The sequence below is a fragment of the Monomorium pharaonis genome, chromosome 10 (genome assembly GCF_013373865.1).
Source record: "Monomorium pharaonis isolate MP-MQ-018 chromosome 10, ASM1337386v2, whole genome shotgun sequence".
Taxonomy (NCBI): domain Eukaryota; kingdom Metazoa; phylum Arthropoda; class Insecta; order Hymenoptera; family Formicidae; genus Monomorium; species Monomorium pharaonis.
The window spans coordinates 8281902-8308737 of record NC_050476.1 but is presented as its reverse complement, the minus strand read 5'-3'; the positions used below and the strand labels follow the sequence as shown (position 1 = coordinate 8308737).

Sequence of the window (26836 nt, the reverse complement as noted above, 5' to 3'; positions counted from 1 at the left end):
TTTTACATTATTTGAAAAGAAGTAATTATGTGAGTTGCGTGATTATAAGTACTAACAATGTGTCATGTATGTTTCTTCATACTACGCACAATGTGTTGCGCGACGATTGCGTGAAGGACTTATCGAATGTCGCGTAGGTTGCATTCAAGTTAGGACATCACGATGTATCGTTTACCAATTTTGTCATCCGTCGAACGGATGTGGCGGAGCTTATCGAGGAAGCCGGAAATGGTCGGCGGACAATACGCAGCGGTACTTCACTCGTAATACCGCATTTGGCTAATCTATTCAGTTGTCCCCCCTCTCTCTCTCTCTCTCTCTCTCTCTCTTCCCTCCTCCAGTCGATGAACTCAACCGAAGAAAAGGACCTTCGTTTGTCGTAAAAAGAGTCTATAAATATCAATTGTTGTCAAAGTTCTTCAAAGTGCAAGCTCCTGAAAACACAGCAGGTACGTTCTTTCGAAAAAAATTATCTCGAAATTGGATAGCCATCATGAAATAAACACGATACCAGATACCAACAAATAGATATCTTTTAGATTTTTGAAACATCTGATAGATATCTTTTAAGATATACTTTAGATGTTTTAAAATATCTATTAAAAACCCTATAAAAATATATTAATGAAATCTTTTAGACATCTAGCAAGATCTTAAAGATATGAGATATCTTATCTTTAATGAGAAATCTTTAGATATTTTTATCTAAATAAGATTTCAATATTTTTTAATTATTTACGTTCCATAAAATTTGCTATTTTACAATTTTGCGTACAATAATCCGATTTAATTAATCTTGCCATTGTATAAATCTAATTGATGATAAACTGTTAAAACATTTCCATGTTAACACACTTACATTCTTAAACACTATAATTCTTAAGTAAATTAATTCTTAAGAATTCTAATTCCAGTACCGAGAAAAAACACGTGAGAACAAATACAACAGACGAGAAAGGAACACGCCTTGCAGAATAAACGATTGATAACGGTAAATAACGGTGATTGCGCGCAAATCGACATATCAGCGATACCACAACGGGTTATTAGACGTCGATAGAGAAATTATAAAACACACGTTTTCTTGGGAAATTCGTCATAATCGGGTACGTTCAGGTATAGCTGCAAAAAACGTGAGCACGCTGGGAAACGAGACTCTTTTGCGAAATCCATCCGACGGAAGTGTATACGGGAACAAAAAAAAAGGTTCAATTAAACGGGTTGACGTTGATCCGTCGTTACCATGCGTAAATTATACTCCAGATGCGCGAATTAACTTGCGAATCGGAGAAATATCGCAGTCATTATCGTAATTAAAGACGCGCGGCCCGTACAATCTTCGCGCGCGCACAGGAATCTCCTTTATTATAGAAATAATTGATCGCGGCGTAAGGATCAAGATAAGAGCCGGGCTCAGGATCCAGTTAGAAAGTATGTTTGCAGTGCTATCGCAATTATGACGATGCGAACGTTTCCTGGTAACACAGGGGAGACCGTTATCCGGCACACTGCGCGAGAAAATAAATAAATTTGTCCACAAGTGATACCCTGCTGCCTGAGCGCGCGCGGAAAACGCGTGTAGCGAGGAAAAAAAGTTGTCGACTTAACAGTTTTAACGTGTTTTAAATCTGAACACTTTAAAATTAAAACATTTGTAGGTTGCTATTTAGAAAACGGTAACAGAAATATTTTTTGCATCTTAAAATTAAACACTCCTTTGTTCAATGCACTGACAAAAAAATGTTGTTAATTTGACTAAATTTTCCAACTGAATATAATTTTGTCTATTCAAGTATTCATATATTTCAATTAACTATATAAATGTCTAAATTGAAATTTGTGCATTGAAGTTAAACGCATAAATTCTTGGACTGACAAAATTTTAATTTAGTTGGGAAATTTTGTCACATCAACAATATTTTTTTCTCAGTGTGTTATGAATATACATATAAACTCACGAAATATTTAAAACAAATAATATTTATTTAAATACCGGTATATATTTAATAGAATATATTTAATAGAATATTTTCCTATGCATACGCGATTATCAAAATTTATTATAATCGCAAAATGGTTATGACCTTTCTGTTTCCAAACGGGTCAAAGTGTACCGAGAACACGAGAGTTTTCGAGAGGTTACGTAAGGTCCTTAATCCAGGCTTATCCGACTAAAAGTGGCGCAATCCGCCGTTCCCCAGCGCCGAATTATTCGCGTTCCTTCACGCTCGGCTTCACCCCGCGAAAAGTCCGCGTTCGAGCGCGCCCAAGAGTCATTGCTCGCTTTTTACACGCACCGTTTCGTGCTGCTTAACAGGAAACCCGAATACTTTCTAGCGCTGACCTAGGATTCAGTCCAGTTCTAGCCAACACTCGGGATCCAGCACCAACCTGCGATCTCCCAGTTCTCCTGCGCCGGTCTGTTCTGATCTGCGAACAATCATCCCCTTCCATTTACGCAAGCCGCGAACAGCCGATCGTTCAGTTCGGTCTAAAACTATGCGGATATCTGCATTTATCGACTTAACGAGACGATTAGCATTGTAAATGCCAGGCGTTAACGCGTATCTTTGCTTTTCGCAAACTATCGCTAAAATTGTACATTTCTTGTTCATCTACATAATCATAAATAGATACGCAACAGCACGCATCTTTTCTCTCCGCTCAAAAATTCACGTGATTGACATTTAAATTCTGAATGAGCGTGAGGGACCATTCGATTTCAACGTATCGACGGGTACCGCCCGTCTGACCTTGCGCCGAGGAATTTGATGCATTTTAACAGTATATAACGTTTCATAAAATATCCCTCGCGTTATTCTCGATACACACGTGAAGCCTCCCCCCTCGGAGGAGGAGCGGCACGTATACACATTCGCGCGTTCTCGAGAAATAAATATATGCCGCAGGAAGCGAACAGGTTTAACTTCATCGATTACTATCGACCCACGAATCTTTTCGAGAGCGGCTGCTCGAAGGACACCGGCTCGATTCCATTTTACCGGTTTTGTGTCACGACTGCGGAGGAAGGCGGGAGCAGGACGACCGACGACGTTCGCGCATCCAATACACACAGGTGCGCCGTTGATGATGTTTTCTCCCGTGGGGAGACGCCTCGTACTCGCATGCATTTATATACACAGGCATGCGGCCGTGACGTCCACGCGCGTCCGGATTCCCTGATAAACCGTTATAATCGTCGGGGATCGACTATCTCGAACGGGCGGGTGAGAAGAGGGAGGGGGGAGAGGGGGGAAGGGGCATACCACAGACATTTAGCTCACCGCAAGTAAATTTTCTGCCGGCGACGATGTCGATAATCGCGAATAATCGTAATCTCGTCGCGGTTGGTCCTGCAGCCGATAGGATACTTCCTGCCAATCGCAAGTCTAACGGGTCTCGCGTTCGGCGATGACGGCCGTGTTTACGCAAGAACATTCGAACGAAGCTTATTTTACGCGAATTAGCTTCTTCTGCTCGGCAACGGTTGCAGAGGTATGACACAAATCGAAAAGCAGCGGGGAAGCGATCCGTTATCTACGAAAAAAAATTTATTAAGCAATGCGCCTGAACACTGAAAAAAAACGGAGTAGTAAATCGAGCCATAGATGACAGACAGTTACCTCCGGTGAGATAATTTCAATCGAGTGTTTGATTAATATAATTAAAATTAATAATTACTAGTAATTACTGACCGCAGAATACATTTTAATCATGACTTTGATTGTGGACAATGTGAAAGTTAAAAGATTAAAAAGAATTTTATGTATTATATATAAGAATTGTATTTTAAAAAACAAGATAGAAAAAAGAATTATATACATTATATATAAAAATTATATATTAAAAAAACAAGACAATAAAGTATTAAACTTTAAACAGATACTAAACTTTTGAATTATGTACACATGCCACTTATTAAACATAAACAATGATTGCGTCTCTAATTGTTTTCATATTATATCATATACGTTGTAAGATCTTATTTTAAATCTATACGTTTATGGACATGTCTTATTTCTCGATTACCGACATTAAAGCTTTGACGTTTCGGACTTATTAAGAAGTTTTTTTATTTTTTTAACTTTTGTTCTTAATACCGATTCCTGTTTGTAATATGTTTTAACAAATCCGAGATTTTACCAGTGGTATATTTTTCTAAATTAATTGTTCGGTTTATAAGTTTTTATCACTTTATTTACACATAACTTTTACTATCCGGCTTGCCAACTGGACTTTTGATGGACAATATTTCTTCTTTGGATCATAACCGATAGACTATTTTGATCGAGACAGTTTTTAGTTAATCATACTTTATGTCTGAATTTTTTGGATGCGGTGTGACAATTTCGTTAATTACTTTACTTTTTTTTTTCGTGGAAGGGAAATTTTATAGATGCTTGTTAGCTTTGAATTGTTTGTCAATTTAATTTGTGAAATTATTATTCTGACTATATGTAAGAATTAAGTTTCAAGATCGTCGAGTGTGTAACGCGCAGTTTATATGAGCTGAAGATTGTAAAAGTACACACAGAAATTATTAGACATCAAGAATTTATACTTTTATCGAAAAATCGCATTTCTCTTATTTCTTGTAAAATAATAAATTAAACGATTTAACCATAGAAATGATTGGACGAGATTGTTTTTCAACCACATATTCTGCGGTTAAATTCTGTGGTTCTTGAAATAATAACTTTCGATACATATAGATATATAAAATATAAAAATAACAAAATGTTATTTAATTCATAGTATTGATTTAACTTTGATTCTTTATCATACACAATGTGTCTGACTGTTAAAAGATTAATAGCTTCTTAAAAATCGTCATTTATCTTCTTCGATTGTCATTTTTCTTTGACAAGTACATTACGAGCAAAATCTTGAGGGGCCATGATCGCCTGCGCGATTAAGGAAGAGCTCTCGCACGTGTTCCCACGACGCAATCGGCATCTCTGAATCCGAGGAGTCCTAATTACCCGACCTCGCTAATTAAACGCGGGTACTCGCGGCAGATCGCACGGCCGCTTGCTCCAGTTAAGCGTAAGGTGCAATTGTGAGGCGCCTCGCGTGGACGGACAATGGCGGTCTGGTTACATAAAAGCGACTGTACACAACGGCGCGAACCGCAAAATATAATAAACTTTCGCGATCCGTATGCGCCACGCCGGACGACGGTGTATCGCGAGGCGCGCGGGATCGCTTTCCAGCGCCTTCCCACGAGTTCGCTCATCCGCGATGCCGCCTCGCGACCGTTGCGTCACGCGTCTACTCGCGTCTACTGTTTGCGACTCTCAACTACGGCAAACGCAATTGTGATAATATACACATGTTCTACTTTAATTATCGCACTAACAGAAGAGTATCTGGTACTTGTGACTGTAATTGTATATTAAAATAATTAGGATTAAATCTCCATTTTTATGATTTTATAATTCCATTCTCAGAGAGAAATGTGTTAATGCTGTAATATCGGCACTGAAATTGACTGTAAGAATTTTCTGTCAACTTTATTTAATCCTTTCGTGCCTAGTGAGACATATATGTTCTAATCCTTCAAAAATTTATATTTTTAAAAACGAAATAAGAATATAGCGATTTCTTTCTGAGCACATTTTAAAGGTAAAGGACGAAATGTTAGATCAAGAGATAAAATTTACAGGAATGTTACTTTTTTTCGCAGAAAACTAACATTCTTGTGAGTTTTTATCCCTTGATCTAAATCTCTCGTCAAATATTTATAAAATTGAGTAAAAATATGTACATATAACTTCTGCAAAAAATAAGATACCAATTTTTAAAAATTTATTCTAAAGTTCAATGTATTAAGAACTATATAAAAAAAAATCGCTTTTAAAATTAAAAATAGTGTATTTAATATGGACAAATGTTGAATTTGAAATGAGTGAAGCTTGTTTTTCACGGATTTTTCACAGATTACAATTCTAAAGTCAAAATTTTTTAATTTTAGATGTAACGTACTTGACAAATAAAAATAAAAAAGGTATACATTAATTCTATTTATCTATTACAAAACAACAATGCCAAAAACTTTTGCGTCTCATTCAAATCCAAGAAAATTTTATACATATTATTTTAGTTCACGCTATTAAAAAACCGCCATCTTGTATTTTGAACTACAAATTCATCATTAGCCCTAAGCTTTATAAGATATAATTTAGATGTTATTTATTAAAAAAGAATCAAGTCAAAAAGGTAAAATATGATAATTGCAAACATTTTTGTCAACGTAACACATTGCATATTATTTTTATTATTATAGTAATAACAACTGTGAAAACAAAGTTTCCAACTATATTATTTTAACATTCAATTATAGTCACAAATATTAAATATTTTTCTATCTATTTCTTTCTTCCTTTTTGGTCAGATTTCGAATCTGACCAAAGGATTGCTATTTTCACTGTAATCTTTTATTTAACCCTTAGCTCCATTCGTTAAATCCAGTTATCTCAATTACATTCGTGCGGTTATTTTTGACCCCAAAATTTAAAGTAGATTTTTTTTTTATATTATTATGTAACTTACAGAGGAAATGATATAATAATTTAAGATATAAATAATTAAACTGTTAGACGTGTAAACAAATAGTATTTATTAAAATTTTTATTTTAAAATAACTTTATTAAAGAATAACAATAATTTCTACTCTTCCCACTAAATAATTTGCATGGGGTCAAAAATGATCACACAGACATGCTTAAGGGTAAATACATCCTAGGCACATTTGCGAAACGTGACGAATGCGGAAAAGCAGCGCGATGCTCGGATGACCCCACGCTGTGTGGGGTTGGCGCGACAAAAAATAAAGTCTGGTAGTCCGGGGTTAATAGACACAGGTGCGCGGTGCAGCGTAACGTCATCAATAATAATCCTAGCGGCCGGCGACGGTTATCGCGGCGGCACTCGGTTACGCAGGGTGAAACATGCAGTCGCGCTCTGTGCCACAATTCAGCTACAGAAACCGTAAGGAATTTTATGGGAACGGGTGTGTATTTGACGGCGTGCAGAAACGACGGTGTACCTTCCGCGTTCTTTCGCGATTATGACGAACGTCTGACGGAGGCAAAAAAAAAAGAAGAAGAAGAAGAAAAGAGAAACGTCGTTGATTCCTCGCGAACGATCATGCTTCACTGACGCGACTCACTACTTATTGTTAGATTTTATAATACAATCGGCAATCCTACACCGTGACGAAACGTACGCTGCATCGCTAAATGCGCCGGTGACGAAAGGCGCCTAGTCATCGATGAGAAATTCCTAAGAAAAATCGAGAGGTTTCAAAAAAAAATAAAAAATCAGCGCCTACCTCCGTTACATCGTCCGACGATATGATCGTTTAATTATAGCTGTGCAACGTAAGATCGATGCCGACTCACGTAGAACTTGTTGTCTGTTGCAGGAATATGCTGATAAGAGAATTGGCGACCGTTTGGGTCGCCGTCCTCTTGTGCCATCTTCAGCTAACGGAGTCTCAGGTGAGCATTCCAGTATATGTTATTGAGCTAAAGTTTTAGCGTCATTAAAGCATATCATGTTCACATTAACTGTTAGAAGTTGAACCCGTCCACTAACTCCCAACTACTAATCAATATTTACGATTATTTCGTGTATTCACGTATCTGTAAAAAATATTTATATAATCACTTGTCCTATTTACCACCTTCTTTTCCTGCGACCTAGAAGCAGTCAGTTGCTCTTTTATAAAATAATATTAATTTTAAAATATTTATTGTCTTACATAACCAAGAATGTAATCTGTTATATTCTAAAAAGTTTTATTAAATTTCGTAAATTTCAACAAAATATTTGTATTTGTATTTTATATTTTAATATTGTAATAATTATATTTTTAAAAAAGCACAACATATAATTGTTTTAATAATAATAGTATTTAACAAATTTAAATTTTTAAAGATATTGTTATTTTATTTCAAATATTATTTCAATATTTTCTCCTTTAAATAAAAATTTTTATTAAATAAAGATGAACGCATTTTTCTTGAAGCTATACAAAATTTATTCGTGTAAGTAAATTATGTTTGTCAAGATTATTAAATTCTTTAATTTTTTTGTGTCTGCCTTTAAATAATTATATAATTCATGTCTTATTTAAAGATATAAAATTTATATTCAGATTTTTAGAAATGATTATGTATCTTGAATTAAAATTTAGAATGGATTAAATATAGACTAAAATGTAAAAGTTCCTCAGATTTTAATAAAACCTATATTCCAGAGGTTTTAAGATTGTTAACTTGAAATATTAGTTGTTTCCAGATATTTTTCATTATTAAATTTTTCAATTTTAGGTATATAATGAAAGAATCGAAAAATTTCTTGAAAATTTTTAGCAATATTATTTGCCACATTAAATCTACGTCTTTTATACAACTTACGTATATTGACCTTCAAAATGAGCTTAAAGAGAACTTTTTACTTTAAGTTTGTGGAAAATGGACATTTTTTTCTCATTAACTCTATTTCATCAGTATATAACGAGATATGTAGCTGAAGTGACAAAACTCATAAGGGTGTTGATTTTTTTTGTGAAAAGTCATATTTTTTATCTTTAAAATGAGAAAGTTGTTCAAAAAGAAAAGTTGTTATTTTTATATTTTGAACAATATGAATTTTTAAATAACTGGGACATATGTTTAACACAGACACACGAAAGGGTAACGGAATTCATATCCTTGCTTATATGTATTGAGAAAAAATGTTAATTTGACTAAATGTTTCAAATTGATTATATTTTTTTAGCTCAACTGTTTGTATATTGTAAATTTCACTTAAGTATATAAATATATAATAAATATATAAATACTTGATTTATTTATCTTATGTATTTAAGTTAAATGCACATAATAATGCTTGAACTCAAGAAATTCAATTAAATAGAAATTCAAACTAACATTTCTTTTTCAGTGTGAGACGATGATTCTCGATTCGATACGAATTTTTTTTTCCGCGTTCCTCTCTTATCCTCTCTCACCATATGAATCGAAACATCCCAACCAGTTTTTAGCTTAATAACGCCGGTTGAACGCGAAGAACCCAAGTACACTTGGCGATGGTAATTTTGTCTGTGATGAAGAAAAAAGATTGTACGCGCGGCCCTGCCCCGGCAGGCGAGAGGCGGCCAGGAAGAAAACACGCGAGGGCGAGCTCGCGATACGAGCCCCCTACGTTGGGATTCCTGCGAGTTTGATACGCGGGCTATGAAGTAATTGGTATGTCGGCGGCGAGCCTCGGACTCCGTAGCGAGTTAGCGGGTGCCGGGGCTCGTTTCCACAAGATGTGGCATATGTGAGGTGAAAGTGAATTTCAGCGCGCGCGCGTGCGCGCGCGCCCGCACACGCGTGTAATGTAACGCCGCGCCAAGGTGCCGCGCGATCGCACACAAATATATACAGCATTTTAACTGATGCAGAAACTGGTAGTCCCCGCGTTGCGCGGGAGAGGAGGGAACGTAGGCAAGAATGCGGGTCTCCGAGGCGAGCGTTTCTGCGTGACGAACGTCTCTCTCTCTCTCTCTCTCTCTCTCCCCGCGGGAGAGGCGAAACGTTCCTCTCTAAAACTCGGCAATCTGTCCGACAATTACCGCTGCAGAAAATTGAAATTTCCGTAGAAATTCAGAGCGAGGGCAAACAAAACTTTGAAATTCCTCTTGCGCAAAGTAGATTTTAATTTTGCTACGCTCCGTATTACATTTACGTGTACTTTCCATTAGTTAAAAATTTAACGGATATCACTTTTGTCGCGCAAATTTCTTATTGCATTGGATTGCATAACTATCTGATACGCGAATTTTATGCTACCGTATAAGATACTTCCGTTATCGAAATACATTAAGGGGATGCTAAAGTTGTCCTATTTTACCGATTTGATTACTTCTAATTCACTAATCTTTTAATCTGCATTTACAGAATTAAAAATCCTCTTCCACAATTAAAGCACAGACGATAACACAATGCGCACGCAAGGATTTCATATACAAAGAACGAAACAATTTTGATTTGTAAATTTTTTAATTTTTTGTATGAAATCATTACGAGCGCATTGTGTTACCGTCTGTACTTTAATTATGGAAAATGATTCTTAATTCTGTAAAGGCAATTAAAAGATTAATGAATTGGAAATAATTACATTGATCGGTAAAACGGGGTAACTTTACCATCCCCTTAAATGAGTTTGATGGCCGAATTGCATGGAGATTCGATTTTCGAACGTGCTCACGCACGGGAATGCAGGAGGGTGCAGCCTTTCTCTTCAGCTGGCGGTAGAGGCTCGCACCTCTCGCCGGAATGTAGTCACCGTTATATCACTGATACGCACGCGTAGCAACGTCGAAATGCAGACGAGAACGCGTCCGAGTCGAGTTGCCAAGTAGCGGATACTTTCCGCGCTCTTGAGAGACGGATGCGAGAAACGAAGATCGTTGGACAGATTGCATCTTCACTTTCTCCCGCCGGATAACAATGCGCCTAGCATGTCTGGCGCTCTAACCGGCGCCTTTCCACACTTGAATCCGACACGCGAAAACTGTGACTTCCAAGTGTGAAGTAACCATATGGACGATTCAAGATTTACGATCTCACTTGTCTTTTTTTAACAAGGTCTCATTGATTTACTTATCGATATAGTTAATACAATTATCATTTTTTTGTTACTCTAAATATTGTATAAAACTGCTATAATTTGTCTTACTATAATAGTTTAAAAAAGCTTCTTCAGTCAATCAATCGCGATTCAATTCAATCTTCATCCAACATTATGACAAACTGTTAAAAAAGTAAAGTATGATATAAAATAATGCACTCTCTTTTAGCTAAAAGTATGAAACATCCATCTTCTTTATTTTGAATTTTTATCTAAAATTCTTTTACCTTTATTATTTCTTATTGGTTATCAGCATTATACATACGTTTAATGACTTTTTGAAACAAAGAATATAATCAATATATAAAGATAACAAAGAATTTTTGTATAGGAAATAATACAGATAAAAGAAATAAACGTTTAATCTAATTATTGTACAGCCTTTTTGCTGTGTAAAAAATAATATAAAGTAACAATATTAATATTTTAATGATATCTCGATATTCTTGTTATTTGTTAAATTCGATTGATAGCGACAATTTGTTCCACTGATTGACCAATAATTTAAGAAATACGTTTCAATCTGTGTTACGCCAACTCGACTTGCCTTTAATGTTTTGATTGCGATTTAGTAGTGGGTAACTAATTGTCACTCAATTTATGATCCGATGTTAAGTATCAGTATTAAATGAACGCGCTTCCTTTCTGTTGCAGGTTCCTACTACAAATGTCTTCACCTGTCCAAACGGTGAGTAATGACAGTCGCTTATACACTGGTATAAACGTCAACAGTAAATAAGTAGCACTTAAAGCGAAATCTCCCCTTCCTTTCCAAAAGGTTGCATTCGCACCTGTTTGCGTGCCTGTTTAAACAAATTCGCAAATAATTCGGTATAATTTCAACTTTCGTGAAAGAAAACGAGAAATTGCTTTTACGCGTTGAAACGCGCTTTTAAATAACACTTAAAAATTCAAATGCGATAAATATGCAATATGAATGATCAGACTTTGCCCAATTCACAAGTAAATCTCGCGAATCGATCTCGCGGGGCGACGCGAGATAATGTGAAAGTTGTTCTGCAATTATTTTTTCGAAACGGTCCTCCCAAGTTAATACGGAGACATCGTAGAAATCGCGCCATCCACGGGGGGCGATCAGTTTAGATATTAGGCGACTCTTACTTTCGCGACCGGCCTGCGCTGAATATTCGTGGGTTACGAGCGAACAACCGGTCAATAAAAAATCAGCACAGAGTGATTTTCGAGATTATTGAGAAACCATAAAAGTTATTACGGCTAATGTCGCTCAGCCCGCTATTTGGACGATTGCGTAGTAAAAAGGGAGAAAGAGAGAGAGAGAGAGAGAGAGAGAAATGACACTTTGGCATACTGAAAAAATCTCGCGGAAGTGAAATATGTTTCATTAAGTGATAATTCAAGCGTAAAAAAGCGGATCTTATTTGCTTACAAGGGAACCTCGCGAACTCGAAAATTTAGATTTTAATGAAACTTGACATAAATGTAGAGGGGGTGAATACATGAATTTAGAAATTTTTAGTTGGTGCCCAAAAACGGTTTGAAGGGGTGAAACCACCTTTCAAAGTTGAGACGATTTTTGCGGTTTTTTGATATATCTCGTAAATTAAACAAAATATAAAAAAATGTTTTATACGAAAGTTTTACAGTATAAATATCTTTATTTAACTATGTTATTTATTAAATTTTTTTTTCTCGAAAAATGAATAACGTAGTTAAATGAAGGTTTTATGCTGTAAAACTTTTGTATGAAACATTTTTTAATATTTTGTTTAGTTTACGAGATATATCAAAAAACCGCAAACCGTTTTTGGGCACCAACTAAAAATTTCTAAATTCATGTATTCACCCCCTCTACACTTATGCCAAGTTTCATTAAAATCTGAATTACGGGAGGTTCCCTTGTTAGTCGGACTCGATGTTTCCCACTCGCGAATCAATATTTTCATTGGCAAACGGCAAGTGGTTTTTAATTACGGGATTAATTCCGCGAACCGTACGTGAGAGAGAACTTCTTTTGCGCGTAATGCGAGTCACAATTGTAAATGAGAGAAATCCCAACGCGGAAAATTCCTCCTTTTTTTTTTTACTAGGACGCGTCGCCGCTTACATTTCAATCGCGCGGAGACGCCTCGAATCGCAAATTGCGGCGCGGCGGCACGGGAATTTCGAAAATGAGACTAGCACGCGCGTCCACGCATGTTTCACTCCCGCGAGGTCCCGATAAATAAATCACGTGTGCGAGACAATGAGGATAAGAGTTCGGCCATTCGTAACGCTGCTCCACTTTTCCTCGTTACTTGCCGATGCAATTAAGTAGGTTGCACGTACCATATGGGGGCCGGTTGGTAGCTAGCCATGAATCGCGTCGTCGCGTGCGCCTGAAAAATTGCAAGTGCTATTTTCTTCCGTGTGTTTTCTATTTTCTCGTTCTTCCCCTTAGTATACTTCAATTAATCCACGCTTCGTTTGATCTCACGGTGGCCACACATCGCGATCGAAACGATTTCATCGAGAGACCGGGAAATTGTTTTCAACGAATATCATTAACCTCACCGTTCTATTTATATACGTATTTTTTTTATTTTCTTACTAATATTTTATTTAAAAACTTTTTTCGTATATTTTGCGGGACTTTGTTTGTTTGTACGAGACCTCTTTTCCGTGCAAATTTTTTGTTTTTATTTCTTAGAACCTTTTTGTCGTAATCAAAAAATCTGACAGGGATTCAAATATAGAACTGCAGAATTAAACGATGGCTGTTAAAGATTTTGCGATTATATATATAGCGAAACGAAATGTTTAATTTAATATCAATGGCCATATAAAAAGTGGAATTTCAGGATTAAATAGATCAAAGTAGAATTTTTATCTCAGAAAGTAAGTCTTGTGTGCTAATCATTAATATATTAATATGTTACGTTGGTTCGGTAATCGAAATAAAATCTACGTTCTGAAGACATAACTTCCTATTTGCATAAATATTACTCTATTAACATTTTAAGTGGCAACTCTCCGAAGGATTTCAATCCGATACGTGTGAGTCTCTTTCTCTCTCTCTCATTATGTATTCAATATTTTCACATTCCACATGCTACGTGAAGGCTCGAAATATCACAGTTTGGAATGCGAGAAAATTTTAAATTTAGAATTAAAATGGAAAAAATAAAACTTTTCAACCCTGACATTCGGCCAGAAGATCGGCCTCCATCTTGATGTACGGTGTCTAATGGGTAGCGAGGGTCTAATTCGGGTTGAGCCTTGGACCACTATTTGGCCCGAAATTTTCGACCCACGACGCATATAAACGTCGAATCATCAAGTGGATCCAGAGGTGGAAGAATACAAAGAATAGGACGGCATTCCTAAACCATGAATCCCTCCGCCGCACCTCTCCGTCTTCTCTCACTTCTACTCCCTCCTCGTTCGCCCTTGTACCACCGAAACATCTCCCGCCTCGTTTCGAATAACGACCCTAAAAATACACGGTTTCTCGAATCGCGTTTATGCCACCACGATTATATACCTCGGAGGAAACTCGACCGAATGCACTGTCGAACGGGATTCCAAAAAGTAGAACATCCGGCAACTTGCTCGCTCATCTTACGCGATCATCCGTCGTGACTCCGTACGCGTGTATGTACACATACATCGCAACAAGGTTCTTGCCCGGAAAAAAAAAAGAGAAACGGAGGCAGAGACTGCCTTTCCGAGTAATCGCGTGCCAACCGAGTCCAAGGATTATATCATCCGTTTGCTATCTCCCCAGCGAGTGAACTCTTTTGATTGTTTCCAGTCCCTTTGATCCAGTTTCTTTCGCGCGCATACCCTGCTAAACGCTAAATTTTGATGATTTACATTTAGGTAACTAGGCAACTTTGCATATTTTCCGATTCGGAATTTGAAAAACTTTAGTAAACAATTGAAAAGCTTATAATAGATTCAATCTGTTGGAAACAAGTCAAATTTCTTGGAATTGTCAAATTTCTGAATTAATTTTTTGTACAAAATTTAAGACTGTATTGTTAAGACACATCTCTCATTTGCTTTAGTCTTCAAACCCAGTTTTTGTGAGACGCATTAAAATATCGGTGGGAAATTTCATAATGCTGCGTCTTTCATTCTATTAAGGTGGTTTTCTTCTTACGAGAAATAGAACGCCACGTTTATCTGATGCCGCTATTATATTCCAGAAATTTTACAAAGCCCTCCCCTCCAACCAGAAAATGTTAACAAAATCTTTATGGTTCAAATCATATCTAGCGTATTTATAATAACCAAAAATTTTGTATATTTTGACCAAAATTTGCTTAACCAAATACGTCTCGTTAATTTAAACTTTTTTTATTTTTTTATACATAAATATGGTATATTTCAAAATGCATTTTGTAACAAACAAGATGTCACGGTTTCCTCCTTTTTTTTTTTAAACCAATCTATCATTAATATTACGCGCTCGTTGGTTGAAGCATCATGCGTCCTCGTCGAGAGAAAATAATATTTCGCACACGTTCTTCTCGCACGAGAAATGCTAATGGACGTCGGGAGAGCCGCATACGCGCATGGCCGTTTGACCTTTTGAAAGAAAGGAAGGTCGTCATCGATTCTCTCCCAGCGAATACAGCCAACTGCATCAGCAATATGACTGAGTGATGCTGTATCTCGTTTCTCTTCCACGCAACTCGCGTGTTCCAACCAAATGCAAATATTTAATAGCATTTCACGTGGGATCTTCAGTTTCATCCACCAGCGAAGCAGCGCGAGAAAATAAACGTGTTCATAATACCTGTCAAAAATAACAGAAGAATGGAAAAACCCGCTAAATTTTATTTTGTTTTAAAAAATAACTTAATATATATCTGACTATACATATATAACTATGAATGTATAAAATAGATTAGCTTTAACAAAATTACATTCTTTATTGTCTATTAGATTAAATTAAAAACTGTTAATTGTTATTACTTGTAATATTTTTCTTGGTGATAATGAATAATAGAACTATTTTAGGTAATGTTTTAAGATTCTTTAATATTTTAAAATCTTGTAATTATTTTAAAAATTTGAGACAGTGTTACTAAGACTTGGTGTAATTATCCAATATTTAAAGGTCCAATATTTTATAAATTTGAAAGAAATACATTTCTTAAATCAATACATTATAACAAAAAGTACTTAAATTATTAATAATGCATAAATATATGATAATTTAGAAATTCAAAACTAGAAATATGTACAAAAGCAAATGCTCAAGAAAGAAAACTTTACTTATGATACAATTACAATTATATTAAAAGAAATAAAAATCAATTTCGAAATTCTTAAAGAAAAAATTGATTCTTTCTAGAAACCAATTTAAGATTCTTAATAAATATTTAAGAGTAAATGATTGGCATTATTATAAAAAAAAACAGAAACAGAAACAATCAAAGAACAAAAAAATCCAACAAAAAATTGAGAATAATTTAAAATTATCAATACATTAATCATACAAACCCAGATAGCACATGGACATCCATAGGATGTCCGATGGATGTCCACATCTGGACATTTGGACGTCCAGTTACCGTCCGTCGGATATGGACGTTTAGGGGATGTTCATTATGCACAATTTTGGACATCCCTAGGACGTCCAATGCAGTGCATAACGGACGTCCATATAACGGATCATTTTTTGACAATTGTGTACTTATAATTTGGACAGGATTTTTAATAATAAAGTAAGTAAAAACAATTAATTTTTGTTATACTTATTTTATTTACTTATATTGTTATATTATTTATATAAACCTATATTTTACTGTATTAATATTTTTTTATAATTTTATATATATATTATATCGTATATAGAGAGTTTATAAAGTTTGTAATTTATATAAAATCATAAAATTAAAGTCCAAACGTGGACAAAAATTGGATGACAAAAATAAGATGTCCGAAAAAGGACATCCATTTAATGTACAACAACGGACGTCAATTAAATGTTTATTTTGCATCCACGGACGTTCGGACGCAAATTGGACTTAAACTGAATGTCCATAAGATATCCTGTGCTATCTGGAAAAAATTGTAATTTAAAATTATTTAATCATATAATACTCAACAGATTTTATAAGATAATAGAAAATTAATTTTATATATTAATTAAGTCTACTATAAGTCTTTAAATAGAAAAAAAGTATTAAGTATAATGTCAAGTATAAAACTATTAAAATTTAGAAACTTTGAAGATGATTCAAAATCTAAAGTTATAAGGTCACAATATTGTCATTGTTGTTAGCATAATTTATTATCAACAAGATGTTATTTTTCACAACAAATTCTTTACAGTATTTGGAACAGAGAGAATAACATTTGCACATATCAGTCTATAGTTTTTTATTACTTACAAATTTTTATAATTTTTTACATTCTATTTGTTTATGCGTGAACTATAAGTAAGTTATAATAATTTGTAACTATATATATACACTATTGCTAGCTATATTTTTTAGATCAAAATTAATTAAATTGAACAATTTACTAAACAAAAGTATAAGGAAAAAGCATTTCCAAAATGTGAGCCAATGTTATCTCATTTTATATGAGAAAAAGTACTTAATTTGGTTAAATTTTTTCAGTCCGAGTATTTTATATATTAAAACAAAATACACTTGAAAACTAGAGAAATTTAATAAAGTTAAAAAATTTTATTAATTAAAGTTAATTTTTTCAGTATAGTTGTCTAGAAATGTGACAACATAACTCGAGTAGAAAGTATTCAGCTTGAAGAATACGCCACTTACCATTTAGATTTACGACAGTGTGTGTCATCAAGTGATTGTGAAATGATGAGAATGATCGGTAGAATAATTTACTTTGATCGAACATTGACACTATTCGATAGAAATCGCCAACAAACGCTCATGAATTGGATACTTCGAAGACGTGACTATTTCTAATCATCTACTTGAAATGAGAGAACAGATACAATATAAAGCTCAGAGAATATCTGTCAATTCTACCTCATTTTACATTAGTACTTTATGAACAATGAAACATGCTATTAGGCTGTTCGCTATTGTTTTCCTCAGAGATAACTGTGAAATATTATACTCTCCCGGATCGAAATTTCAGTACCGTATCGTTTGCATATTCCGTAACATCAGACATTCTGTGAAATGCAATATTGCTTGTTATACGACAAGACTTTGACTGGAACGAGGTGGTTTACTTTGATCGAACCACTGACACGAATTGAGTTCGCGGAAACTCGAGAGCATCCGCAGAACGGTGTATACGAGATGCCGTGGAATAAAAGCTCCCGCCGCCGGGAGCAATCTGGAGTTCTACAAGCGTCTTACGCACGTCAGCGCGGGAAATTATTTTGATGCAATTTCTCAGTTGAACGAGCGATCGCATTAAATTATTCTATTAATCAGATTCGAAGAAACCTTGCTAATCAGATGAACGTAAATTGCATGCCATAAATTGTATCGATGTGAACAAATCAAATATATCGTAACCGCCACCAAGAGAGCAAATGTCCTTAATATAAATTAAATTCGATAGAAACTGAATTGAAATATTGAGATGACCGAGTGAATATAGGCAAATTGGTAACACAATCTGTTAAATTAAATATATTAATAATAAATATTATTTGATATTTTAAGGATTTTTTTATATTATTGTTACTTATTTTATATTGACTTTGTTCCAATTTTAAAGATGATGTTATATATGGTATCTGTACCTAATTTGGCTCACCCCTTATTTATTACAATTTTAAATAGTTACACAATGAATTTCATAGATAACGCTAATACATAGTTCAGGAAGTCAATATGATGTATTTATGCTAGTTAACTGCTCAATATCTCCTTTCTACGGGTTATCATACTTTTTTCAAATTGTGTTCTTCTGAATCTAAAATTTCAGAAGTTTTTGCTTTGTGTAACTATGACGTAACAATTATAAATATCCACAATTACAATTACAAATATATTATTGTAGCTTTTTATTTATACTTTTTAACACTGTTATTTTAGGTTTTTACTAAAACATTTTGTTTTATAATTAAAGAAAGATAGCTCTTTGTATTGTAAAACCATTATAACCAGGGACACTACTAAAAACACAATATATCTTATTAATATACAAGAAAGTTAAGATTCTTTTTTTATTTAATGTTTAATTTTTTATTAGTATTTCTTGTCTTTGTCTAATTAATTGAAGCTTTTTGACAGGTAAAAGATAACGCTCCTTGTAATAAATAAACACAGTTTTATTATTTAATGAATAGCTGTATGTGTAATTTTTTCTATACTTACGTATGTTAATAAGTGCTTAATTGAACATGTTGATTCTGTTATTTCACATTTTTTCAAAAATATTTACGAAAAAGAGGCAAATACATAGTTGGGCCACATTGGATATATATATAATGAACATAGCCCAAGTGCTACCTTTTTGATAAATCTTTACTATGCTTATATAAATAATTAAAAATATTTTATGTATTTTCTTTAATTTAAGAAATGTTTATTTTAAATCTGACCCTTATTTTTCAATTTTATATTTATCAAAAAATTATAAAAATCTCCAAAGCCTACTTAATAATGTAATTCACTTGAAGAAGACTTAAATCGAAATATAATTTCGTAATTTCTTTGTAATATATGTAAAATATATATAATTTTGATTGTCATTTAATATTTTCTTGTTTTACTGGTTTTCTAGTTAATGATTTGTCATTACTCATTTATTTGATGATCTGTCAAACTCGTTGAAATTGCCATCATTTGAGTTTCACTCTTTTGTGAAATTTCTTCCGACTTGCTATCAACCCTTTAAGGCATACGCACTAAAAACAATTGAGGCCGTTGTGTCCGTTGCTGTCGGTGCGGGTCACCGATTAACCGCCTTTTCCTGTCTTCTGTATTCCCCGGCAAAAGATGGTTAAAGTATCCGGTTGCACGGAAGCGCTCGTCGATTAAAATAAGGCTTCCTGCACTCGTACTTGCGTCAGTGTTTCCAACATTTTTGCAACGAAAATTTCACGACAATGCTAAATTGAGACGTATAAAAATTTATAAGCATATTATAAAGTCTTTATTATCATTTCAAAAAAAAAATTAATCAGTTAGTGTAATCGGTACAACATGGTATTCCGATAATTCTCTTAGCAATGTTGCGTGCTTGAAACGCATTATTACAACTTTGCGCTCAGACAATCTCTACATCTATTGTAAGGCAGACAATTTAATGTAATGTTTCCTTGCGCAGGATGGGAGCTGCGAGGCATACACTGTTATAAATTCTTCAACATCAGGCATTCCTGGGAAAAAGCGGCGGAATTATGCAGGAGGTAAGACACGCACTTTATCTGTTTTTCCCTTTCATTAGTTTTTTGATCTTGATTTGGAACTTGATACGACGAAATACGATCGATCTCTTTTCATTGGAAAAATTAATACGCATCCGAAGAGAATTTTTTTGTAGATTTTTTCCTCAAAATCATAATGGTTGTGAAACATGGGCTCCAAAAAATTTTAATACATTTTAATAAAATTTGATGAAATTTTACCGAAATTTTAATATATTTACAATGAATAGTCTCCAACTCAATTCAAATTTTTAAAAAATTAAAAAAACTTGGACAATACAGACATAGAGAATAAGTAATAAATAAAAAAGCAGTAAATAAGAAAGTAAAAATTAACCCCTAAAAAATATATAACTAAATTTTTGTTTTTGTTTTACTTACCAAAAAAATATTATACAAAATTGTAAAAAAAAAATATTTTTTTAATGAGATTTATTGACTATTAAAAAACTTATCAGTTGTTTAAAAGATTACAAAAAATGTATAATAAATTAATTTCCAAAGGTTGAGTTTGCCCTTTGAGGACTAATTCAAACAATCAGAGATATAATTAATTACATAGAATATGTAATATACACGAGAATATACAAAAAAAATTTTTAATTTTTTAAATTTTTGAGTAATAAATATTTCCAGGTTAATAAAATAGGATACATAATTTCGTTAATAATACCGTTGAGAACACTTTGGACAACTAATAATTTTTTGTCCTTAAACAATTTGAAAATTAATAAAAATTTGATTAAAACTTTGCGATTTTTAATATAAACAGTGACATCACCAATTATAACACTGTTTCTTTTTATTACGTGACTAAAAACAGCGTTATAATTACAAAATTTTAACTAAACTTTTGTTAATATTCAAATTGTTTAAGGACAAAAATTATTTATTTATTAAAAATATAACGTTTACTATTACATTGGAAGTGTTATCTTAATAATATTGTTAACTAAGTTATGTATCCTCTATTTTGCCAAATTTTAATATATATAGATTAAAATCAAATTTTATTGTAAATAAAAGTCCGTATTGTCTCATCATGACTCTACCACGATTTTGAAGATAAATTTTAAGAGAATCCAAGACGAAAGATAAAAACATATTCCGTTTCTCGTTCTTCTGGACTATGTTAGAAGACGAGTCACTAATGATTTCTGACTGTCCGTTGCAGATATGGGAGCGAGCTGATGGTAGTGGAATCGTACAGCGAGAACAACATGTCGGCGAACATGATCGGTCGGCATTTGGATCGTTACTGGCTGGGTCTTGCCTCGCTCGACGATTTACGTACCAATACACTCGAATCCGCCGCGGGAATGCTCGTCTCGCAATACGCTGGTTCGTATGCAATTCCGCTTCATTCGATTTACAGATTACCGCCGCGCGCATTCTGCACGAGCAGATCCCGTAATCGAACGCATCCTGTGCAGCTTTTGCTGGCTTCTTTCCTTTTCTTTTATCTGTCTCTTGAGCGCGACTCGCACTCTTCGCCATTAAACGATCGACTGCTTAACCTTGACCGATATTTCGCGCGCGATACAGTTAGCAAATGCGATTCTAAAAGTAAAGGGATAAAAATTTTGAAAAATGATAAAGGGTGTTTAAGGATGTTTTGGCTTTACTAACTAAAAGCTATCAAAATTTTCAAACTCTTCTCAGACTTTTTAGATTTCTTTTTTTAGTCATGAAATCGACTGCAGAAAACAATGAAAAATTTGCATTATGCAGTAAACAATATTTGCTGCAGTTTTAACCTTTAATAAGTAAGTAAATTCTAATGAATTTTTTTACAAATGTTGTCAGACTTTTAGTATACTTGAAAATTTTGATTTAACTTGTAATGTTATACTTCTTCATCTTTGCGAATAAAATGCGAGTTTACAACTTTTTAAATCAATTGAACCTAAATTTTACACAGATATTTAAACGTAATAATATAACAGTTTATATAATTTTTATATTTTTAATAATATTTTGAGTTGCGACACATACATTCTTAATATTAAAATCCATTTAATACCGTTTCAAAAATACAATTTGTCTTTGTTCTTCTTTTCTTTTAAAACTCAACTCCCCTCTCATTTGCAATTATTAATTATTTGAAAACTGAATGCTAATCTTTATTAGCTTGTGCAAAAGTTAAGCCGATTACAAGGTCTGTGGTGTAAAATGGGTTTCTGTACTTTTTGAAGGCACTGAGAATTAATACGAATTAAGAATTGTAAATTTTCCTAAAAATACGGAAGTGTAGGTAAGTGCAGAAAATAAGATAGACGCTTTCTCTGCCCCGGTAAGAATCTCCGAACACATGTGTTACGAACGTATTACGAAATTATAACTGGTTAATAATCGTGACGCGCTCGTTTCGCACAAAGCTCCGACCTCGCATACACGCGGGGCCAGTTTCTATCAGGGTCACGGAAACACGGAACTCGCGTACACGCGGGCAAAGGCACACTTTTCCCACAACAATGCCCAGAGACGTTGTCGTTTCGTGTCCGTTTGCTGCAAGCTGCAATTTCCCCGTCTAATGCATTTGCACACTGTCTTAACCGCAGCTAAGCCGTACTATTAATTATGCGTGGAGTTCGTGGTTATAACTATGTATCGCTAGCAACAGATGTAATTACTCAAGTAAGGATACATATGATGAAGTAAACGCAGTGTCTTGCTGCAAGCATCATGCATTAGTTGAAATATTCGTATTGTCAAGCCGCACTGTTATTAAGATTTAATTATTCGTATTAGATATATGAAGAATTTTCTCAACGAAATCAAGCAAGTCATTTTTTTAAATCTAGAGTATGGTACCTAAATTATTTTTTAATGGTAGTTAAAAATTTACGCTAAAGAACCTCTAGATTTGTTTGGATCTTGCGGAAATTTTACATTTACTACCGATTTTTATATTTTGTATTTTCTGTTTTGATTTTTACTGGAACAAAAGTCACCAATGACGTGCGTTTCACTTAACGCTCTTAGAATTAGTTTATTTTAGGATATTAATTTTGGAGATTAAAGGTACATGATACTTTGGTTTTTTTTTTTATTTTATTTTTAAATGGTAGTTTATTCTTATTGTTTATCAAATATTAAACAAGGATAAATAATACTCGCGGGCGTTTCGAGAGTTAGGTGGAACGAGCTCTATGCGAACAATTTTGTTCCGGCAAGAATCAAGCAGAAAACAAGAAATATAAATATATAATAAAATATAAAATTTCCGTTAGAATCAAAGATTTTTTAGTAACCTTAAAATGTTAATAAAAGCCTAAAACTTCCTATACAACAAAATATATCACAAAGATATCTTAAAGATATCTATAGCTGGTATTCATAGTCGAATCTTATTTAAAGATCGTCTCAAGCAATGTCTTAAGATGCTAATACGGCTCTGATTGGTTGATGGCATCTTAAGACAGTACTTAAGATGATCTTAAGTATAAGATTCGACTATGAATACCGGCCTTTATGTCAGAATATTTATTGCATAGACTGTCAAGATATCTTAAGAATGTTTCTGAGATATCTCGAAAATACAAAAAAGCCATGATACACACACACACACATACGCGCGCGCGTACACACGCACATATGCAGATATAGCTTTAATGAGCTCTATCCGTGTTATTTCAAATAATCACGTCAAAGGAAAAGAATGCCGTGCGCCGACATTGGCAAAGGCAGCGTTTTCACATTGTTGTTAAAAATGTAGGTTTCTGGGCGCCTAGGCAGCCGAATCCGCACTCAGGTGAATGCGTGGACGTCGCCTTGACGGACGACCGGCAAACGTGGGAACTGACCACGTGCGAGTCGCTTCTTCCTTTCATGTGTCGCGCCGACGCCTGTCCTTCCGGTAAGTTCTTCGCGCTCGCGCGCGCGCGAATCGCGGGCGCGCGACACGATGCAAGCGGTCGCGTAACGGCCGGCGGGCCGTTCTCCATATTTCACCCGTGGAACGGGATGATAATCCGCCGTGACGGGTATAACACCGTAGGTTCGTTCCACTGCTCGAACGGCAAGTGCATTAACGCGGCGTTCAAATGCGACAAGCAGGACGACTGCGGCGATTACTCCGACGAATTGGACTGCCCGGCTAACTGTCAATACTACATGGCGAGCAGCGGCGACGTCGTGGAGAGCCCAAATTACCCGCATAAATATGCGCCCCTCAACAATTGTAAGTGGACGCTGGAGGGCCCTCAAGGACACAATATTCTGTTGCAGGTGAGTTATTCATCCTATAGACGTCCTCCCTCCCTCTCTCCTCCCCCATTCAATAAGTTAATGACAAGTTAAGTTAAATTCTGTACATAATGTGCAGTGGAAACCTTTTTCGTGCTAGTTGCACTGAGAAAAATATCTGGTGAGATAATCAGAATTCTGGTTAGTCTCACCAGATATTTTTTCAGTTTATCCAAAATTTTAGATAATCTCATCAGAATCCAGATTCAGTGTACTAAACCGTATGATGAATAATCGTATAAAACAGAATTCTCGTTAATCTCACCAGATATATTTCTTAGTGTGACGTTTCAAACGAAATTGCAAAGTGAGTCGCGACGATTTGTGTTGCAGTTTCAAGAATTCGAGACCGAGAAGAGCTTCGACATAGTGCAAATCCTCGTGGGCGGCAGAACCGAGGAGAAGTCTGTAAATCTCGCGACCCTCTCCGGCAAACAGGATCTCAGCAGCAAACTCTTCGTCTCAGCTTCCAACTTCATGATTATAAAATTCAGCACCGACTCCTCGGTGGAGAGAAAAGGCTTCCGCGCCTCGTGGAAGACCGAACCGCAGGCTTGCGGCGGAATTCTCAGAGCGACGCCGCAAGGACAAGTGCTCACGTCCCCGGGATATCCACAGAATTATCCCGGAGGGTTGGAGTGTCTGTATATCCTGCAGGCTCAGCCGGGACGTATAATGTCTCTGGAAGTACGTTGAGACCTTACACGTCTGTTTCATTCAACCGCAACACTTTACTACAGCATTAAAGTTCTTTTAAACGACCGCGTTTCTTTCTTTTTTTTTTCCAAAAAAAAAATGATTACAATTGCCATAATTCAATTATAATTTATAGTCGATTTTGACATCTGTGCTATATTTATAACTTTCTAATTATGTATAAATTATAGTTATTAGATATTATTACTATGTAAATAGTACAAGAAAATGGTAAAAAGTTATATTTACAATAATTACGATTACACTTTACTACATACGTGTAAAAATGTTTATTCTATTTTTACCAATCATATCTTATTATTTTGCTACATTAATATGTAAAATTATTATAATTTATAGTAAAATTTTTTATAGTTAGTACAACTATGCATATAAGATTATTATTACTAATATTATAGCAGTAATAATTACAACAAAATAAAGCTATTATTTACTATAATTATTTTATTACGCAATTGTAGTAACAAACACTTCTTTTTCATAAATGTGCTATATTGTCACATTTCTAGATCGAGGACTTGGATCTCGAAATGAATCGGGATTACATTCTCGTGAGGGACGGGGATTCGCCTATGAGCCGGCCGATCGCGCGTCTCACCGGGAAATCGGAAGATAATCCGACAGTGATCATGTCCACCGGAAGCAATTTGTACCTGTACCTCAAAACAAGCCTCGGCGATTCCAGGCGCGGTTTCAGCATTCGCTTCACGCAGGGCTGCAAAGCCACGATTATCGCAAAAAACGGAACGGTCCAGTCGCCGTCCTACGGTCTCAACGATTATCCCAATAATCAGGAATGTCTGTATAGAATAAAAAATCCGGACCGAGGGCCGCTGTCTCTGAAATTCGTCAATTTCAACGTTCACAAAACTGACTACGTGCAGGTAAGTTTGATTGCGTACGTCATAAAACGTGAATAAAGTTTCGTTACCCCACACGCACTTTCGGATCATCAACTTTCGCTCTTTCCCGGGAAATCGACAGATATACGACGGTTCCAATACGAATGGTCTGCGCTTGCATCCCGGAAGTGGTTTCACCTCTAATACTCGACCTAAGATCACGCTCACCGCGGAAAGCGGAGAAATGCTCGTTAGGTTTGTCTCTGATGCTCTGCACAGCAACGCGGGCTGGCAGGCTGAGTTTTCTGCCGGTAAGTTATATTGCATTTTATTTTTTAACATCTAGTATTCCATAATGTAACGTGTAAATACGTAATTAAGTAAAATATTTATTAATTGTGCAATATCGTTTATAAAGATATAAAAAATTGTCTCAATAAAAAAATTAGAAAAGTTTAAAAATGCATTTTAAAGAGAAAAAAATAGAAGTAAACATTTTTTTTGATTTTTATTTTTATAATATTTTATTCCTAAATAAAAATTTTTAACTTATATTTTTTCAATGTGTGTGTGTGTGTGTGTGTGTGTGTGTGTGTGTGTGTGTGTGTGTGTGTGTGTGTGTGTGTGTGTGTGTGTGTTTGTGTGTGTGTGCGTGATTTTGAAGAGCTGTAGTTTAAAATACACAAATATAAATTAATAAAAAGTATTTTATAAAACAGGTTTTTAAAAATAAGCTTTAAAACAATTTTTTTAATAGCGAGACACTTTTTGCAATAATACCAAATTTTTTTTATAAAAACTCAATTTTTTACAAAAAGGTTTTTAATTTTAAAATTAAAAATGTTTACTATAATTTTGATTTGCATGTATTCTTTTCAAAATTTTCTAGAAATTTACTTTTTCTAAATTAATTCTTTCAAAAAATGAGAGGAAATTGCAAGTGTTTATAAGTTTATATAAATGTATATGTATATCTTTTTTAACGCGTTATTATTTTGTG

The 26836-nt window shown here is 34.6% G+C and overlaps 1 protein-coding gene across 1 annotated transcript in view; it reads left to right on the top strand.

The window, feature by feature from the left end:
- Positions 1 to 3899: 3899 nt before the first annotated feature.
- The window catches only part of LOC105834095 (sushi, von Willebrand factor type A, EGF and pentraxin domain-containing protein 1), a 42359-nt gene continuing 19422 nt past the window's right edge, over positions 3900 to 26836 (top strand). Inside the window, exons 1-9 of the mRNA XM_012676326.3 lie at positions 3900 to 7502; positions 11341 to 11374; positions 19930 to 20011; positions 21204 to 21370; positions 23748 to 23888; positions 24030 to 24259; positions 24611 to 24964; positions 25504 to 25878; positions 25979 to 26147. Of these exons, the coding sequence (XP_012531780.2) occupies positions 7392 to 7502; positions 11341 to 11374; positions 19930 to 20011; positions 21204 to 21370; positions 23748 to 23888; positions 24030 to 24259; positions 24611 to 24964; positions 25504 to 25878; positions 25979 to 26147 (1663 nt within the window). The 5' untranslated portion in view covers positions 3900 to 7391. The remainder of the gene's footprint in view (positions 7503 to 11340; positions 11375 to 19929; positions 20012 to 21203; positions 21371 to 23747; positions 23889 to 24029; positions 24260 to 24610; positions 24965 to 25503; positions 25879 to 25978; positions 26148 to 26836) is intronic.